This window comes from Gracilinanus agilis, chromosome 2 (assembly GCF_016433145.1).
Source record: "Gracilinanus agilis isolate LMUSP501 chromosome 2, AgileGrace, whole genome shotgun sequence".
NCBI classification, from domain to species: Eukaryota; Metazoa; Chordata; class Mammalia; order Didelphimorphia; family Didelphidae; genus Gracilinanus; species Gracilinanus agilis.
In genome coordinates, this window is record NC_058131.1 from 343,890,591 (window position 1) to 343,911,873 (window position 21,283).

A 21,283-nucleotide genomic window follows, 5' to 3' on the forward strand; every position below is an offset into this window, starting at 1 on the left:
AGCATCACCAGTGGATTAGAATTCCTTAGTAAGAGCTTCTGAAAAAGATCCTCATAAGTAAAAAAGGCTTATGCTGGAAAAGCTTCTGAGGAAACCCCACTGCAAGGATGAATTGGGACTATGTCTCAGGGTTTCCGGTTCTCTCCTGGAGTATTACTTGGCTATTGTCAGTCCCTGCTATCCCAAGACACTGAAAATCCAGCATGCACCTGGGTTTCCTTTGCACAAGCAGCCAGGGCCAGTCCTACCCTATAATGAGTTTGGGGAGTTCTGGTGCCCCTACTTCCTGCCAGCCTCCCCCAAAAGGTCAAATGTTAGCCATTTACATCTTATTTTGAATTACAATCAGCACATCCTCCTCCAAAGGCATTTGCCTTGATGGTGGGGCCTATTCACTTTTCTTCCCCATATTCATGATGCCCATTACATTTAGTACCTGGCTTTTAGTAAGTGCTTAATCAATGTTTGTTTATTGATTAATTGTAAGCCTTATCCCCTCTTCCAGAGCACAACCCTAGGAAAGGAAGAGTAAATTTCAGGAGGCAGGAGTGGGAACATGGAGGCAGTTTGTTGGGGGGGAAGCATGGTCAAGCTGGCACCCTAAGGAACATGGGTATCCCAGTACCTCTGTTACCACCTTATTATTGTGCTTTATCAGACAGGCATACCAAGGAAGGTGCTTGAAGCTCTGACCAGGAAATCTCTCCCTAGCTAGAGGACTGGGAAGGTGTAGGAATTATTACACAAACAGCACACTACTTCTCCAGAAGCTAGGAGGGCACTGAACTAGAAAAGTGTGAAATTGAGAATCAGCCAGGAGAATGGTACCAGGAAGGAAAAGGGAAATGACTTTTCATTTACAAAATACCCAAATTATAGGCCTATGGGATTATTTATATTCTTTTTGTTTGGGGGAAACAATGAATCTTGACATTCTTATCAGACCTGTGGAGACTTAGAAAATAAAAGTTGAGAAAAAATATCTTCAAGATGCCTACCCTGTGCTTGGGGCACAGAATTGATCCCTTCTACCCTGCTACCAGGCCAGAAAGCAAATGGACCAATGATAACCACATATTGCCTTTACCAAGATGGCAGCAGGCTATAGGCGCTTCTCTGGCTTTCCTCCTCTTTGTAGAAGCTATTTAGAAACAAAGCACAACCACAATATGAACCAAAGTAACTCACCAAAGTTAGCTCTTGGTCCCATTTTGCATCTAGTCTTGTTTGGATTCATGACCCAACCTTTCAAATCCCCCATTGTCAGCTAACACAACTTCTAGTCATATGCTTGCAAACATTTCCATTTTTATGGGATGAGAAACTATTACATTCCACTAGGCTAAAACGAACTTTTTTTTTTTTTACATTGAAAAAAATGTTTTCTTTTCAGGTACACTGTTGAAAAATACTCTGCAAAACTGCTGAGGAACTCAAACTTGCTGTCCCCTTCCCAGGAGTGGCATCATCATAGAAACTCAGTAGGCCACCACTTACAAATCTCCTTTAGTTTCAGGGGTCAAGATGCCTGATTGGCAACACAAGAGGCAGGCACAATCTAGGACACACACAAAAGGACTGACAAGCTTTTGAGCATCCCCCAGTTGACCACAAAAGCCCAGAAAATAATATTAACAGTATTCTGCGTTTGGCCCTGGTTCTGTTAACAAGACAGAAAGCTGAGGTCAAAGCTTGGGGGATGGTAATGGAACAGGGCCACATGCAGGTTGTGTGTGTGTGTGTGTGTGTGTGTGTGTGTGTGTGTGTGTGACACGCTGAGGGTGCACTGAAGTCTGGCACTGCGGCAGCAATGGCACATGGAGGCTTGGTCCAGGTGGGCCAGTCCAGGTCATTGGGCTTGAGGGTACCCAGGGATCCAGAAGGAGAAGACAGCAGAACAATGACTTCAAGGGACCTGACTCTTTTCCTCACACATGATAAGGGATCTGTGCTCTTTATAAATAACCCCCATGGGAAAGGGGTATTGTAGAGGACACACATGCCTCCCTCCTTCCATATCTCCTCTCCCAGTGGGTTTGGCTTTTCCAAAGGAGAGTAGCTTGAGATTCACAAACTTGAAAAGAACAAAAGAAGCACGAGCTTTGGAGTCAGAAATTCCAATTGCTCCAGTTGCAGGTGAGGAAGATCCAACATGATGCTGCAGATGTGGGGCCATTAGAAAGTAGACTCTCCTGTTTGGCCTCTAAGCTTCTTGGGATGAACAAGAGACCATTGACGAAGCAGTGAATGCTACAGAGAAAAGCAGACTTCCCCAAGTCTTCTCTGTGGTGTCAGGATCTGTCCAGTCTCTCACTCTTTATACCCTGGTTACTGCCTTTCAGAGAAAAGGGGTCTTTTGAGAAACCAGAGGGTTCCCTGTTCCATTAGGCTAAAATGAACTTAAGTATTCCAGTGCGACTTCGTATACAAACTTATATTGATCCTAAGAAAGGGACAAAAAGAGATTGAGGAAGCGTTAACAGGGGGTTTTACTTTGAAACTTCAGTAATAAACTTACAATAGAATTACTTCTCAATATCTCTATGCAGTTTCCTTAGCCTAAAAAAAATAACCTTCTGTTTTAGCATCAAAACTATGTATTAGTTCCAAGGCAGAAGTGTGGGAAGGGTTAGGCAATGGGGGTTAAGTGACTTGCCCAGGATCACACAGGTAGAAGTGTCTGAGGCCAGATCTGAACCCATAAGCTCCCCTCTCTGGGTCTGGCTCTCAATACACTGAGTCACCTAGCTGCCCTTAGTTCCTTAGTGTTTAAGCCATGCATGACAAATTTTTAATTCATAACTGCATTTCCCCTGTTTCCCAGCCCAGTGTTAGGCTGTGTAATCTCTGCCTATTTTTTCTGGTCTATGTGTGTCTCAAAACAGAAACTAATTTTGAAATTAGCCAAATATTCCTTGTATCACACAAATAGGGGGCAATTCTGAGAATGTAATAGAAGCAAAGAGAGCACTTTACATTTCAATAGTGCCTTTCATGCTGACCATTTTAGAGTGAATGATCAAAATGAGCTAAGTCCTACAGTGAACCTATCCTATTAGGTGGACAAATGGAGCATTGAGGCACCAGGAATAAATAGGAATTAAATTTCATTCAGTTAGACTTCACAAATTTGAAATTGGAAAGGATTTCAGCAGGAGCTGAAGGGAAATTTCCATGAGCCCTGTCTCTGACAGAGAGGTGTGCTAAGCAAATGAATAGTGTACTTGACTGTGATCTTCTAGAAGGCAGGGAGGACTTAATCATCTTTGTATCTCTTATATTACCTAGTACACAGTAGGTATTAAGTAAGTGTTGAATGAATGAATGACCAAATTAATTAAAAAAGATTATAGAAGGAGTTCTCTTAAACTACTTGAGAGAACAAGCGGTTTTCAAGTATATCCAAAGTACTCATTTACCTAAAAATAATCAATATGCTAATTAGAACTCCCAAATTTGTCTTCTTCCCATGTCTCCAGATTTCCCATGCTCTAGAGTTAAAACTGGGCTCTTCAAGGCCAAGCTAGTGGAGAGTATAAGAATAAGCCAGTCCTCTAAAGCTGGAAAGGCTTCAAGTACAGGCCAACAACCATTTGTTACACTGTGGTCAGTCTGGCCAAGTTCAGTGAAGCTTATCATTATTTGACTGCAAATGGTTTAATTTTGATTACAGCAACTCCTGAAATTACCTACTAAGGCACAGGGTACTTATGACCAATTTCACTGGAGGGAATAACTCTAAGGATGAAATGATGTACCTATGGATTATTGCAGTATGCTAATTACAAATCATTCTTTGACCCTTTGACAGATTAGTACAATCATCTTACCTGTTCAATAATATCTAGGTTATGGTCCAATACATTAGCAAAAAGTCTTCTTTTTTAATCCTAGTTCAAGTAATTGAAATACTTAGAAATGAAATTTAATTTCTTTCTAGATGCTTCAGATTGACTTTTCTCTAAATGTGAGAGTGAATAAGACTTTACTGGACCATATTGGAGAGGACAATATTGGCAGAAGAATTTTTACAGAGTTTAGAAACCTGTCCTTTGGCCCATCCTAGAACCAAGGGCCTGATATTCGTAGAAGGAGTAGAAAAGGATTTGGTCTCCAACTCTGATTCAGGTTTATTTTTTATAAAGCCTGTTAGTAGAATGTAAATACAGGTATCTAGCATGATTCCTAGTACATAAGTGTTCAATAAATGTTGAACTGAATTCAATAGAATCAGTTCAAGCCAACATCCCTCCTGCTACTCTCTAGAAACTTACCAGCGTTTCCACCATGTTGGATTTGTTGTTCCGCAATGTTTTCACTATGTGGAATACATCAATGATATTTTGTTGTTGGATCATTTCACACACACTGCAGATAGCACAGAAGGTTCCACTTCGTCCCCCGCCATTTCTAGGTACAGAGGACAAAGAGATTTGACTTCTAGAAATGACAACTGGAATAAAACCCAAATAATGAGCTCCTAATTCAGAGGATCCTCTCCTATAAACCATCAGGACTCTTTGTTACCTATTACATATTAACTGTCATTTGTAATGATGTCTTAGCTCCTTAATAGATAGTAAGCTTGATGAGGCTTAATGTCTTACTTAGCTTTGTATCCCCCTTCCCTTGCCCTAAGACCTTCTACATTATATCACCATCATCATCTAAATGTAGAGTGAATCACGTAAATCATCTGTCTAAATGTAGAGTAAATTTTTAACACTGACATGCATGAAAGGGGCCATTGCCAAGAACACGTATAATTAGAAAAGTAGGCTGTGTCAGCCACATAGTAAAAGGAAGGGATGAAGGGATGGGAAAGCCTGGGAACTGCCCTGGCATTCATGAAATTGTGCAAGGCCAGAAGACCTCCAAGGTGTTAGGTAGATCCCTTTGGAGAGACAGAAGAAAGGCATGATTGAGAATTACATAGGATGAAAAGGATTATGATCTATTTGTTGTTCAGACATTCAGTTGTTTCTGACTCTTGGGGTTTTCTTGGCAAAGGTAATTGAAATGGTTTGCCATTTCCTTCTCCAGGGAATTAAAGGCAAATGGAGATCAAGCAACTCTCCCAGGGTCACATAGCTAGTGAGTTCCTAAGCTGCATTTGAACTCAGGTCTTCCTAACTCCAGGCACAACTCTCATCTACTGAATCGCCTACCTGCCCTGTAGCAGCAGTAAATATCCCCATCAAGGCTATCATGTATCCATCATAGAAATGGAGAAAGTCTGTAATAATAGCTTCCATTTCTACAGCACTTTAATATTTGTAAAGTGCTTTTATAGGTTCATAGGGGACTTTAGATGCCTTGTGAGTTAGATGGTGCAAGTTTTTTTCCCACTTAGCAAATGAGGAATCTGAAGTCCAGTTGAGGGGATATGACTTTCTCCAGATCACAGAGTGAATTGAAAGAAGATCTAGAACTAGAAATCAAGTCTTCAGACTTCAGCTCAGTGCTTCTTCGATGCTACTACACAGTCTCATTTGGATTGCTATTAGATTCCTTAGACAAACAGCAGGAACCATCACGGGGGTGGGTTTCATCAGACTGAGTCCACCCGTGTGTTTCTACGCCTCCCCATGCTCCAGCCTGTTATCTAACCTGACACACTCTGCCTCAACGTGCCGGACGTGGTTTTGTTATACTTACAAGCAGTGGACAACAGTGCGTCCATCCCTCCCATCGTACTGTTCCTGCCACTTCTCTAGTCGCCGGACGACCTTCAGAAGGGACCGTTTGGACGGAGGAGTGTCCCGGTAGGCAGGCCAGCCAATGTACTGCAGGTGCTGGACAATACGATACCCGTCTTGGGGCTGAAAATGGAGTCAGATGATTCTGTTACACTCTGGTGATTTGGAGATGTCATCTTTTATAGGATCCAAGGAAGTGAAATAACCATTTATGTAGCTTTTAAAGGGATTCTTATAAAGCTCATTCTAGCAATGCTAGTACTGGGAATACCCCGGGAGAAGCTCAGGTCTAAAGCTAGTCACTGGAGCCACATTATCACCGAAGTAGTCAGGGGACAGAATCACAGAATTTTACAGGTTGAGAGAACCTTGAAGATCACTGAATTGTATGCCCTCATCTTACAGAATATGTAGATGTTGGTACAGGGGAGGGGAAATGGTTGGTCCAGAGTCCCACAGCTAAGTCAATCCTAGACTCGAAATTGGACTCCAATTCCAATGCTCTTTTTGCTATGTTGTATTTCCTTGGATTCCCACCCATCCTGAGTAAGAAAAGCGGGGAGAAAGAGCTCAGGTCAACCATCCTCATTACTTGGATGGTAAGTAGTCTGTCTGAGACCAGATCAGGTTTGGGGACCCAGTGGAGTTCAAGTAAGCATAGAGTAGAAACAAACAAAAAAACCTATCCCTGCCCTTTATGACCACCAACAGCTTCATCAATACATGCCCTACTTTTGAGATGCAGTGGGGAACATTAGGACAGTCACTCCTGGAGGTCTGGTTATTGGCATTTTCACACAATCATTCCTCCCTAACCTCTTGTTTGTGTAGAGGTAGAGGTTGAACAACAGGGACCCCCTGATCAATTGAGTCTCCCAGTCTCCTTGATGATGTTACAGGATGAAAAGAGTAGAGCTGTATGTCTTCTGATTTCACCAAGAAGCCTGGATGGGGAGCTCAGTTCATTCCCATTCAGCTGACTATACCTCCTCTCCTCTCCCATACACCTATCTTGGTAGCCTCTGTCTCACTTTTCTATAAACATCTGGGTAAATCATCTGGATGAAGGAAAATTGGGCAAGTAGAGGAAGAAATGGGAGATGCTGGACTTACTCTTGCCATGTTGCAGATTCTGAATATCCTATTGATGATGTCCTCGTCGATGTCAGCCGATACAAACTCCACCTGGATAGGCCCATAACAACAGGACGTCTTCTCTGGCCAATACTGCATGCAGAGCTAGCATATATGCAAAAGATACAGAGAGAAAAAGAAAGAGATTAATGAAGAGGAGGGAGGCATCCTGGTAACCAGATCCTTCTTATTCCTGAGGCATCCCCATTGTAGACCCAGACACCTCCTCTTGCTAGCAAGAACATGATATTAATGAGACCAAGGTCATGGGGTTCAGCTTCTCTAGACTCTGTTTGATGGCTATAGAGGGGTGGATCCGAGGAAGCCCCCACTAAGTTCATGACCTGCTACCGGGTCAGTACCATCCTCAGGATAGCATATTATTTTAAAACTTACCCCCTAAAAGGATGTTTTCCTTCTGTTTCAGGGGTTTCAAAGACTTAGAGCTAAAGATCTCTAAGAGTTAAATCTATAGCTTCACCACCCTCCTCTCTGAGGGAGGTTAATTGGGTAGCAAGTAAGCATGTTGGGAAGCAGACGAGGGGGTCCACAGGGCCTCTGTGGCCAGAGGAGCAGCACATCTGCTGAGTTGGGAAGTAATGACAATTTAAACTTTATTTCTCTTTGCCACCGGCTTTTCTCCATCTCAGCTCTGACAATAATGAGGGGCTGGGGGAGCCAGTGCAGATAAGACCAGAGCTGGCCGAAGCCTTCGCCTGGAATTTGGATTAATCAGAGCAGCTTCTTCTTCTTCTTTTTTTAATTAACATTTTTATCATTTGCATTGAATTCAACCCTGTGAATGCTGGCTGTGCATCAGAAGAGAGGCATGAGAACATGAGTATGGCACTTCTTCCCCTCCCGCCCCACTGAATTTTCAAACTGCATGGAACTGAAAAATCATTTAAGTCTCTTTTAATGAGATTTCCAGGCTAATTTCTCCAGCAAATGGATTTCGATATGCTTCAAACAAACCTCCTCCATTTTTGGATACTCCTCTGCCATCGGATCCTTGCTCTGTTTTTCAGGTCATCTCCAAAGGGTGGTTTGGGTTGGGAGATCTTTCTGCTCCTGAGTTTGAAACATGCCTTCTATGGTACTGGCCTATCAAGCAAGCAATCTACCAGCCAGCCTTTATTAAGGATTAAGTATGTGTGGACAGCTAGGTGGCTCAGTGAACTGAGAGCCAGACCTGGAGTTGGGAGAACCTGGGTTCAAATCTTACCTCTTTCACTTTCTGGTTGTGTGATCCTGGGCAAGTCACTTAACCCCCACTGCCTAGCCCTTATGGCTCTTCTGCCTTAGAACCAATACACAGTATTGATTCTAAGATGGAAGGTAAGGTTTTTTTTGTTTGTTTGTTTTTTGTTTTGTTTTTATACCCCCCTAGTATGTTCCTAGCACTGTGCTAGGTGCTGGGGATATAAGAAATAAAAACCAAATTCATCTCTGACCACATGCATTCTAACAGGGGAAAGAGCATGTACATAGATACATAAAGATTAGATGGAGGGAAGGCACCAGAAACTGGGCCACTAGGAAAGGCCAAGTATAAACAGAATCAGTGGAGGTAAGCAGCAGTGATGTCATTGGTAGAGTGCAGGACATAGAACTGGGAAAATCTGGGTTTGAATCCCATATCAGACACTAGCTGTGTAACCCAAGTCTCTGGGCCTCAGTTTACTCATCTGTCAAAGGAGGGGATTGGAAATAGATTCTGAGGATGATGGAAGCTTTAAATATATGATTCTATGAAATAGAAGCTAGTGAAGTTGACTACTGGCAGAGAGGAGCCTGAAGAAGGAAAAGGGAAGGGAAAGGGGGAAGAAGAATAAGCATTTATTAGGCTCCTGCAAAGATTTCATTTTGTGAGGAAAGGTATCATTTTGTAACCCTTCTCAGCTAGTGTATGTGACATTTACAAACTATCTAGGTTTGGGTAGAGATGATAATCACCCCCAAAATAGGTTGGTCCCCACCCCATCCCACTCACTTCCCAGCGACAGTAGAAAGAACATTAGATTTGGTGTCAGAGGACCTGAGTTTTAAGCCCAGTTCTGCCCTCGCTATCTGAGTGACCTTGGCAGGACACCTGATCCCTCTGGGCCTCAGATTCTTTATTTGTGAAATTAGAGATTAGACTAGATGACTTCTAATGTTCTTCTTCATAACCTGGCCTCAACTTGCCTTTCTTTTTTTTTTAAACCCTTACCTTCTTAAGAATCAAGTATCCATTCTAGAATAGTAAAGGGGGTAACTGGAATTAAGTGACTTGCCCAGAGTCATAGAGCTAGGAAGTGTCTGAGATCAGAGTTGAACCCAGATCTTCCCAGCTCCAGCCTGGTGCTCTGTCCACTGTGCTGCCTTGCTGCCCTTCAAATTACCTTTCAAGACTTGTTATATCATTCCCCATCATATGTAGTGTGATCCAAACCAAACTGGCCTTTTTACTGTTCTCCATCTTATCTCCCATCTTAATGCCTTTGCATCTCATGTAATTATATAGATTATAAAATAATACTTATTGTTATTAAGGATTAAGGTTTGGCAAGATTGTGACCTTGAATGTCAGTTCTTAGGAGGAAGGATTATTGAATTCTTTTTTGCTTACATTCCCCAGTCTTCTCATTCATAGTAGGGGTTGCTCATAGTAGGTGCTTAACAAAGTGTTGATTGCCTGATGATGGCTTGTCCAAGGACATATAGCTAGTCTAAAGGAATTCCATTCAATTCCTCAGACTCCAAATGCATTCTTTTCCCCCACTGCCTCACATTCACATGATTCCTCTAAAAATGTAATGCACTTCCTACAGAGGAGCTGGGAGCCTCTTCAGATAACGTCCCAGGAGGACAGCCTTCTGGGTGTGTTGATCTTGAAGGTGGTGGAAAGGGTTAGAAAAACTTGTTTCCATTAGGAGCAGCCTCTTCTCAGCCCCAGGGCAACACAAAGGATTCAATCCTAATGCTGTTTTTCTGAACTGCACAGTTATCTTCTGAGGAAGGACATGTGCTCGTTTTTGTTTGAGAACGGCAAACATGCTATTTCTTTATTAGTAGGAGAGCTGTTCAGTTCTGCATGAAGGGTTGGTCAATTACAGAATCACGCAATCTCAGAGCCAGAAGGGCGCTCGGAGGGCATCTTGTCTGGACCAATAAGGGAATCCCCTCATAGCATCTCTGACTAGTGGTCATCTAACTTTACTTGAAAGCTAATAATGATGGAGAATTCACTACATTCTTTCTTTCTTTTTTTTAAACCCTTACTTTCCATCTTAGAATCAATACTATGTATTGGTTCCACGGCAGAAGAGCAGTTAAGGGCTAGGCAATGAGGGTGAAGTGACTTGCCCAGGGTCACACAGCTAGGAAGTATCTGAGGCCAGATTTGAACCCAGGACCTCTCGTCTCTGGACCTGGCTCTCAATCCACTGAGCCACCCAGCTGCCCTGGAACTCACTACTTTTTGAAGAAACCCTTTAGAACAGGTCAAATCATTTTCCCTTATGTTTATCAAATTTATTTTGTATTCATTTGTTTTACTTGGCTTTTTTGTATTTAGTTGGTATATATTCATATATAAATATTATTTCTCTTGATTCAATAAAAGCTCCTTTTAAGTAGGGATTGGGCAACTAGGTGGCTCAATGGAGCTTCCTGGAGTCAGGAAGATTCATCTCCCTGAGTTCAAATCTGACCTTAGGCACTTTCTAGCTGTGTAACTTGGGGCATGTCATTCAACCCCTGTTTGCTTCAGTTTTCTCTTTCACAAAACAGAAATAATAATAGTTTCTACTCTACAAGGTTGTTGTGTGAGGATCAAATGAGGTAATATTTGTCAAGTCTGCTTTGCACAGTGCCTGGCATATAGTAGACACTATATAAATGTTAGCTATAATTATTATTATTATTCCTGGTGTGTGCCTGTGTGTGTGTGTGTGTGAGAGAGAGAGAGAGAGAGAGAGACAGAGAGAGAGAGAGAGAGAGAGAGAGAGACAGAGAGAGAGACAGAGAGAGAGAGAGAGAGAGAGANACATTTTAAAAAATGTGGCGTTTATGGCTCTCACGGCCAAAAAGGTTGCCGACCCCTGCTTTTGAGGATCAGCGTTCAAAACCCTTCTGGCTTGATGGAGCCCATCAAGATGTGCTTTTAAGAACCCAGGGTCACTTCTGTGGCAGAAATGAGACATTAAAAAAATCATTAGTGGGGCAGCTGGGTAGCTCAGTGGAGTGAGAGTCGGGCCTAGAGACAGGAGGTCCTAGGTTCAAACCCGGCCTCAGCCACTTCCCAGCTGTGTGACCCTGGCCAAGTCACTTGACCCCCATTGCCCACCCTTACCAATCTTCCACCTATGAGACAATACACCGAAGTACAAGGGTTTAAAAAAAAAACAAAAACAAAACAAAACAAAAAAAATCATTAGGGGCTAGTATCATTATTACTATTATTATGATTAGGGAAAGGCGTAGGAAAAATACTGCTGAGCATGAGTTATGCTCAGTCTTTTCTTCCTGGCTCATTGTGTGGCCAGGCTGCTCAGCAAACACCCTGGAGAGATGGTCCTCTAGTCCTCACCAGAGGCCTTGAAGTGGCCACAGTGTGGGCTGCTCCCCATCTTGTCTTTGTCTGGGTACTCCTCCCTCATTCCAGCCTGTCTGCATCTCTAAGTGGCATCCAGGATTCAAGATTGGCACCTTGCCAGTATTTTTTAAATAGCCACCCTACTTTCTAAATTTGTTGAAAGCAGCATAGAATGTGTGTACTGAAACAGGCCGCAGTTGTTTATCCTCACTGTACTCTCTGCTTTTCACATGTATTTGGGCCACATAAATATGTGCTCTGGGGGTGTGAGTTCAAGGAGGAAACACAATTAGTGTGTGATTGGTTTTGCTCTTTACCATGTCTTTCTCCTCCACTGCAACCCCCTGGTTTTTTTTTTCTTCTCTCTCAGATATATCAGAAAAGGCTCATCAGTTGTTGCAAATACACACATTGTTAGGAGGTGAGTACACTGGGAAACCGGCACATGTTGATATTTCTAGGAGACTTAGTGATGGATTTGCCAACTGGAAAATCATTCTGGCACTTTACAATCCACAAAACATCTCATCTCGTTTGAGCCTCACTCACCACAGCCCTATATGGGGGCGAGAATGGTTAGTGTTATCTCCACTTGACAGATGGGGAATCTCAGGCCCAGACAAATTAGGGCGCTCACTTAACCAAGGTCACACAGCTAGGCTTCGAGGACTCGGGCTTTCTGATTCATAGTCCAGAAGACAGGCACCTTGAAGGCAGGGATTGCTTTTGGTTTTTTGCATCCTCCTTTCTTAGCACAGGATCTAGCACAGAGAAGGTGCTTAATAATTGCTCGTTGATTTACAAGCGCACCCATCATCTCCTCTGAAGCCCCATGTGCTCAGTCATGCACTGCATGCACACTCGTACAATCAAGGACCATTGACCTACAATAATGATTCATCAAGGGCCCACTGAGGAAAAAAAAGCAACATCACATTTTTGTTTTTAGAGAGAACTATAAAATGGTTCACTCATCTGTTTTTTAAATTAGGAGAACACAGCCCTCTAGTCCATAGATACCACACATAAAAATAATAACCTTCAGTTCTATTTTATGACCAGTTATGAAATGAAGACAGGGAAAGAAAAGGAAGAAAAATAAGGATAGAGAGCTAAAGTCTGAGCCAAACAGGCATACATCCAGAGACAGACAGAAACACATGCATCCACCCACACAGAGACACTGACAGAGTCACCCATTAAAGTGGCACCATTGTCTATTTGAGCCTCACTTTCTTCCTTTATAGAATATGTAGAATATTTGGACCAGATGACCTCTAGGGTCCTGTTCTAGCTTTTGAACACACAATTTTTGTCCATTCCTTATCACATCCCTGCCTTCCCCATCCCCAAGGCACTGGTGCCCTCACCACCATGATCATCCTGTATTTATTTGGTATGAACTTGTATAGGTTTCTATTGTTTCTCCAGCTAGAATGCAAGCTCCTTGAAGCCAGAGACTGGCCTGCTTTTATCTAGTGCTCTGTGAGAGCTTAAATATGCCTGTTGATTAATCGATTGAATGAGGCTGTGAGGGTCCACTGGAAATATTTAGTAAAACAAAAACAAAGGAAGGCCTACAAAGAAATAAACCCTTTACAGAGAATTTCTACAAAACTACAGATGAGAATGGTCCAGGAAAAAGTATGAATGGCTTGTATCCACCCTGTTAAAAGGAGTGGAAGAGACTGGAATTGAATTGTTGCCACTATATTTATAAAGAGGAATGTCATCTCTTTGTATTTACCCTGCAGGCCAGATAAGATTAAGCTATCAGGCTAGAAGTTTCTCGATTTTGTTGTGGCTGCAAACTTTCCAGTATGAAAATGGACCTTTCCTCCTAGACCCTACCTACTTGCTGGGGCTCTTCCTTATCATTGATGCTCCCCGTTTCCTTGAGCCTCTCCTTTATTCCACTTGATTTCCTCAATTTTCATCCTTTCTTCCTTTGTCCAAGACCAGGGCTCACTCAAAAAGTGGGTTAAAATGGGCTCTTTAGGGCCAAAAAAAAATCAGGGGTCACTTTTTTCTAGTTTAATTAACTTTTGCCAAGCAGTTTATACATATCACTTCACCAGATTCAGTAACACTAGATTACAGTAACCCAGTGTATTTGGGGTAGACCTTTATAGATGAGGAACATGAGGTTCAGGGAAATGATATTTTTCACATGGCCCTAATAGGAAGCATCTGACCTTGGATTTGAACCCGGATCTCCCGACTTCAGGATCTGCACTCTTCCAATTCACTAGGTTGCTCTAATAAGGCTTATGTCACAGGTAGAATTAGGTTGGGGCCACTGAGGCTTGGCCTCTTGGTAAAAAATTTGGAGGTCACCAATAACACCATCCTGGAAGTATACTCTTCTCTTTTCTGCAGCTGGTTTGTATCCTCTCTTCCATTACTCCCCCTGCTCTAAACCATTCCACTACGGGCTGATCTTCCAAGGTGCAGTGTGATTTTGCTTAGTGCCTGATTTCTAGCTTATTTGCTCACTCAGGCCTCTCTGGCTGAGGCTGGCCTTGGCCCTGGCCCCCTGGCAGACAAATGCTGACACTGACTTTGAAAGGTAGCATTTCCAGGTGCCATTGAAATTGCACAGCAATGGGTTTTCTGATTCTCCCAATGTGTCATTGTTTATTTTTAATTTTTCTTTTATAATGATGCAAGGCTCCCAGCTGCTGCTGTGATGAGCATCATAGAAATATTTATATAAATAAATGCTCTATTCATCTGCAGATTTCAAGAGCATCTTGCCAACTGTATGTGCCAGCAAATCCCACTGTCCCTCCAGGCTTTATTTTTTGCAAACACAGAGGCTGTTCTCTAAGGATCAGTCCAGACTGAGGAATTCTTAGGTCCAAAAAAGATAATTTCTAGACTGATAGATCTCAAGATACAGTTCTGAATCCTGAACTCCCTAAGGTCAGACTAGATGACCAAAGGTCCCTTCTAGCTCTCAATCTATAACCACTGCGACCCCTCACATGAGAAATTGCCAGAAAGTGATTCCTTACCTCAAACTGAGAGCCATCTCTCAGCAAGCAATTTCTTCCTATTCCTTCTATCCTACAGGACCAAGAAGAACAAGCCTAACCCCGCTTCTTTATATCTTCCCTTCAAAAATTTGAAGACAATAAGCATGTCCTTGCATAGTCGTGTCTCCTCCAGGCTAAACATTGTCAGCTGGTTTTTGTGTTGGCTAGTCTCTCCCTTCACTAAACTGTCCTTGCATTTTCATCTGTATAGTACAATTAGCAATATGTTTCCATCTTTCTCTTTCCCTGGTCATACCAAACAATTCAGTCCCATTTTCTTTGATGTAGAATGCTGACGAGTACGGTCTTGCTAATGAATTGCTTCCTGTATTTCAATTCACTTACCGGCCATCTGCTCACCAGACTGCCTAAACTTTGCCCATCATTCTCAGCCTTCCTCCCCAATCTCCAACTCAGTCTTGGGCTCTGCTCCTAGGCTGCTCAGCTCTGAGAGGGGAACTGCTGCTTCCAAAGCCCTTCCTGGCCTTTTCTAAACTGGTTCCTTTCTAGCTCTTTTCTGTGTTGAGTTCTCCCATTAGAATGGATGCCCCTTGAGGGCAAGGATTATTTTGCTTACTTGCATTTGCATTCTAGCACTCAGCCCAGAATCTAGCCCCATAGTAGGTACTTCATAAATACTCTGTCTATTTATTGATCTATCAACTATCTGTATTATCTCTTTAACTAGGTGATGAGCTCTTTGTGACCAGGATGAAATCTCATACTTAGTTTGAGTGAGCTCATCCATGGAGCTCAGGACTTACCAGGTATTGGTGGACTACTTTTAGAAGGACTGAGGACTACATTTTTGCTTCAGTTCCTTATAGAATTTCAGAGATAGAAAGGTGGTATGTAGTCTGATTCGTTGTCAGATGTAGGAATAATTTTTTTTGGATTAGGTTCATTCATTTATTTATTGATTCAATAGTATTTGTTAAGCAAGCACTACGTGCCAAGCACAATAAAGAGAAAAACAAAAATATTTTCTGTTCTAAAATAGCTTATATTCTACTGGAGAAAAACAACATGGGTACAGATAAGTAAAAACAAAGGCTTATAAAGTCATATATAAAATGTAAACAAAGAAGGGGATTAGGGAATGGCTGTAGCAACTAGAGGGATGGAGAAAAGTCTTTGGTATGTGTCACTTGACCTGAGTCTGGAACCTAGACATTCTACAATGTAGTAATAATTTTTAAATTAACGCAACAAATGCTCATCTACCCTCTGCTTGAATATTTTTAGTGATGGGAGGTTCACTACCTTGTAAAGCAAGTAGGATGTTGTAACTATTAGGAAGCTTTTTTTTTTTTAAGAGAGTGATGAAATCTGCCTCCTTATAACTCAAATCCACTATTCCTAGTTCTTCCCTTAGGGGCCAAACATGATAAGTTTAATCCATCTTCCATATGACAGCTTTGATTTTATATTTCATGTCCCCCCAGTGGCTGTTCCACCTCTCTTCTCTACTCAAGCCATTAATATCGTCTATGTTTCCCCTCTCTTAACAGATGTGCCAGATTTTTACTTTACTAAGAACAAAAACAATTTTCCATAAGTTCATCTTTACTCCCACTTCATATTTCAGAACCCATTTACATCTTGACCTATGATCTCTACTTCAATGGTGGTCCTTCTCCTTGACCACCATTCTATCCTCCCCATCTCCTCCAGGAACTTGCCCTTTTTTATTATACCCTCTCTTTCATCTTCTATCTTTCTCAATTTATTGGTTCTTTACTCACGCTCTACAAATATATTCATATTTACCCAGTTCTTCAAAACAAAACAAAATTAGTGGCCTCTATGTGGCTCAATAGATAGCCAAGCCTGGACACATGAGATCCTGGATCCAAATTCAGCCCCAGACACTTCCTAGCTGTGTGACCCTGGGCAAGTCACTTACTTCCTGCTCTTCTGCCTTGGAACCAACACACAGTATTGTTTATAAGATGGAAAGTGAGGATTTAAAAACAAAACAAAACAAAACCTTCACTTGATCATATGAATTTCTCAAGCTATTGCCCCATATTGTCTTTCCCTTTCATTCCCAAAAACACTTCCTGTCTCCACTTCCTCATCTTTCAGTCCTTTGCAGACTGGTTTCCAATTGCATCTCCTGATTAAAAGTACTGTGGCCAACAATTTCTTAACTGATAAATCTAATGGTCATCTCTTTGTTCTCATCCTCTTTGTAGTCCTTTCAACTTTTGATACTGCTTCTCCCCACTCCAGACACTCTCCTCTTGACTTTCTTTCATTAATCTAGCCAGCAGTCTTCTCTGACTACTTCGTCCTCTTTGTTGACTCATTTTTCACATCCTGTCCACTTAGCTAGGGTGTTCCCTAGGGTTTAGTGCTAGATTTCTCAGTCTCTGTCACCCTCTTGAAAATCTTCTCAGCCTTCCAGAGGTTCAAATATCATCTTTAAACAGATGACTCCTAAATCTACAGAAATCCAGACCAAATTTCTCTAGAACTTTAACCAAGCATTATATTTTCATACTGTATATCTCCCCCTTGATGTCCCATATAGTCCCCATTGCACCTGCCACTATTACCTCCCCCTGAAATATGCTCTTCATCCAAATTTCCCTTGCCTTTGGAAGGGTACATTCTCTTTTAAATAGATGCCACTTTGCTGACTTAAGATGAGAGGACTGGTAGGAGAAGATGCTTCTCCCTTCTCTCCCTTTTGCTACCACCATGGGACATGGGATTCTTTGTCTTAGTGAACAAAATGACCATTGTTAACCCTCTGGGTATGTGGCACTTCTCAGGACCCATCTGTGAGTCCGATTAGAAAAGATACTAAGTGGATCTCTCACTTGTGATAAGCAGAGTAAACAAAGTGGTGAATTCCAATCCAATCTTTCAGAACCTTGCCCCATCACTTCCAAAGGTACACTAAGGCAGTAGAACTAGCTCCCACTTAGCTAATGATGTCTTTATTCTGCTCATCTCCAATCAGAGGTAAGGGCTTTGAAAATCCCTATATTTCTGTTTTATCATAAAGAAAGCCTTTAGCTGGAACTCAGGATGGGGTTCAGGCATATCACTTACTAGCTGGTCCGGGAGCAAATCACTTCATTTCTCTGGGCTTGAGTTTCCTCATCTATAAAATGGGGATAATCATACTTGCACTAAGTTGTAACATTAGTATGAAGCTCAAATGAGCTAGTGGATTTAGGTATTACAAGGAATTATGTAGAGGCGAATTGTTATTGTTGCGTGTTTTATTTGAATAAAGCCATTATAGTTGATCTTAGGAGACTGGATGTTTGCACATCTCTTTACATATATTATCTAATTTGATCCTCACAATACTGTGAGGTAGGTTCTATAATTATGTCTATTTCACAAATGAGGAAACTGAGTCAATTTTACTATTGAGGAAACTGAGGTTGAGGGAAGTTAAGTGACTTAACCAGGGACACATAGCTAATAAATTTATGAGGCAGAGTTTGAACTCAGGGCTAACTCCAGGTCACTACGACTTACTTAACTGCTAGAGCAGTTGTGCCTCCTATGCCCCATCTTCTATGCCCACCCAGGGGTGAGCCTGTGCCAATGGACAGGTTCCCACCTACCTGGGCAGTATCCATCTCATTCAGCATCACCACTGAGGAGCAGTTATAATCGAACACGAGCCTCCAGAAGTCAGCTCCAGTGTTGGGAAGAGGGTGCTGAGTGACGATAAAGGCCGCCGGTTGCTTGTGGCTCTGACAAAAGAATAATATTGGCTTAAAAAAATGCATCAATCAGCATTATTCAGATGACTATTAGACCCATGAGGCTGACAGGAGGCCATCTGAGTCATTTAAACCGATTATACAAAGCACTGAGACCTTCTCGTTATCAGCTCCAGCGTGAATGAAACCTTCTCATAATGGAATCATTCTCCTTCAAACTAAGACATTTCATTAGAAAAGTGTCACCAGAATAGGGATTATCCAAATAAATTATTTATGTCTGGGGACTCAGCAAATAATAATGATTAAAATATGAAATGAAAAATACTGGGAGGTGATTTTTTTCCCCTAGTTCCCCAACCACAGCACATCTGGGGATGAAAGGACACCACTTCTTTGCTTGCTGGGGATGCTACGAGTGGTTATGGCAGGTCTGCGACCTCAGGTTCTGACCTGAGGGCTTCTTAGGAATTTATGTCAAAAGAGGCATGCTTGGATTTAGAAATCTAAAGATAGTACTAGAAGCTAACAAAGAGAGCCCTGTTTTCCTTAGCATCAGGTGGGTATGGTGCCCAAGGGCCTGGCACATAGTAAGAGTGAATACCAGAGCAGGTAAGTTTAGCTTGAGATTGCCAGAGGGCAAAGGAATTTTCCTCTAGTGTCCTGCTCTGAGACAAACCACAGGCAAACATTAATCATCCTTAGTGGAGAAAGCCTTGGACTCGAAGCTTAGACTTGATTTCTAAACCTAGAAATGTCACTGGATTGCTGTGTGACCTTCAGGGAGGTACCTCTTCTCTTAAGCCTCAGTTTCTTCATGTGTCAGCAGTTGGAGTCACTGATCTGTGGTCTATTCCACCTCTAATATTTTATCATTCTAGGTGTAGGATGTCAGATGTAGTGTGGAAAGAATGCAGTATTCAGAGTAAGAGGACCTGGGATTAAATCCCAACTTTACTGCCACCTGTGTGACATTGGGCAACTTACTAAATATCTCTGGATCTTGGATTCTTCACCTACAAAATAAGGGGTGGACTAGATTAGAGGCTAAGAACCCAACTAGATTCTTAACCTTTTTGTATCCTCCACCCTTTTAGTAACCTGGTAAAGCTGGCGGACAAACTTTTCATAAGTCATATTTTTAAATGCACAAAATAAAAAACAAAGGAAAACAAAAGGGAACTGATGATAATGAAAAGCAATCATCAAAATATTTAAAAATCAAGTTCCTGGACCCCAATTTAAGAACCTCTTGACCACTTCTTTAGCAGGTCATGATTGTGATAGAATACTACATACTGTAAAAATGACAAGCAGGTTGATTTAAAAAACAAAACAAAACATGGAAAGACCTACATGAAATGATAAAGAATGAAACAAACAGAACCAAGAGAACATTATATACAGCAAGAGAAATATCATTTGAAAAATGGCTTGTGAATGTCCACCTCCAGAAAAAGAACTAAGATATAGTTTTATATATGCATTTTTTTGGTAAAATGATGTCTTCTTTAGTGGGAGATGGGAGAGAGGAAGGCAGATACCTGGGAACAAATAAACAAAAAGAAAAGAAGCCCTAAACTAGATGGTCTCTAAAGTCTCTTCTAGCACAAGGTCCAAGATCTAATGATTCTACAAACCACCAGAGCAAAGGATCAGGATGGGGATGAACGTTGAATTTGGACATATATCTTTCTTACTTTGGTGAGACCAACTAGAGAGATAAATGGCACTTAGAGGCAGTCAGGCACGGGTCAGGCCAAAACTGGCTTCATGCTCCAGTTCTTTCCTTCCCTTACAGTGTTTAACAATCTCATTGGGGAAACAAGACTCAAACAGGTGGGGAAGAAAACCATATAAGATGGGATATAATCAAATGCCAGATTACAAGGCTGAGACTGTAAATGCTGGGGAAGGTCACTGAAGGGAGAGCACAGCCTAAGTTGCAGCCATCAGGGAATAATAAGATGTGGCATTTTTGCAGAACTTTAAAATGTGTGAATTGCTTTCCCTGCATTACCTAGCTCAAGCCTTTCAATCACCTGGTAAGATGAGTATTTGATTCCCATTTCACAGATGAGGAAGCTACAGAACAGAAAGATGAAGCAATTTGTCTGTGGTTCCACGAATGGGAAATGAGAGAGGCAGGATTTGAATCTACGTCTTTCTGATCCTACATCCAGCTCTCTTTCTACTCCATTCCAACTACCTTCCCTGAATAAGAGGGATTCTGCTTCAAAGACAGAAATGGCCTTTTTAAAAAACCTTTACCTTTTGTCCTACTATTAATTCTAAGACAGAAGAGCTGAAAGATCTCAACAGTGGGGTTAAGGGACTTGCCCAGATCACACAGTTAAGAAGTATCAGAGATCACATTTGAACCCAGGACCTCCTATTTTCAGGCCTGGTGCTCTATCTACTGTGCTAATTATAATTAGCTGGCCCTAGAAATTGCTTTTCTTTTTACTTAAACTTGGACTGATGGATCACTAAAAAAAAGAAGAAAAATAATTTTTCAGTAGGTTGTAGCCTTCAGGACGTCACTTTTTTAAGTCCTGACAACTTACTTGTAAGGTATCAGGGGAAAACATTGAGATATGATCCCAAATATTGAATAGTGTATAATTTCATGAACTTATCTGGATCAAACTGCAAGTTCTTTCCAACTCAAAGGTGTGTGTAGCTATGTGAACATTCATGCTTTGCAAGAAAGATCTATGTTTCATGGAAAAAAGACAGTATAAGCAGGAATTCTTAACTTCTTTTGTGGTCTAGATCTCTTTGGCAAAGTGGCAAAGTCTATGGAGCCCTTCCCAGAACAGTGTCTGTAAATGTCTAAAATAAAATACATTAAGGAGACACTAGGTGACTCGATGGACTGAGAGCCAGGCCTGGAGATAGGAGATCCTGTGTTCAAATCTGACCTCAGACACTTGCTAGCTGTGTGACCCTGGGCAAGTCACTTAACCCCCATTGCCTAGCCCTTATTGCTCTTCTGCCTTGGAACTGATACACAGTATTGAAAGGGTTTTAATTAATAAATTAAATGAAATACATTGGGATTAAAAAGGAAACCCATATTGAAATGTTTTTAAACAAAATTCCTTTAAGGTCATGGACCTCAGACTTAAAGGAATGATG

General features: G+C 41.6%; 1 protein-coding gene across 1 annotated transcript in view; it reads right to left on the reverse strand.

Annotated features, from left to right (window-relative positions):
- Positions 1–2,389: 2,389 nt before the first annotated feature.
- PTPRT (protein tyrosine phosphatase receptor type T) overlaps positions 2,390–21,283 on the reverse strand; it is an 846,734-nt gene continuing 827,840 nt past the window's right edge. Inside the window, exons 27-31 of the mRNA XM_044659804.1 lie at positions 18,041–18,172; positions 6,813–6,938; positions 5,659–5,822; positions 4,275–4,410; positions 2,390–2,443 (exon numbers count right to left, since the gene is read on the reverse strand). Coding sequence (XP_044515739.1) covers positions 2,390–2,443; positions 4,275–4,410; positions 5,659–5,822; positions 6,813–6,938; positions 18,041–18,172 — 612 coding nt within the window. The remainder of the gene's footprint in view (positions 2,444–4,274; positions 4,411–5,658; positions 5,823–6,812; positions 6,939–18,040; positions 18,173–21,283) is intronic.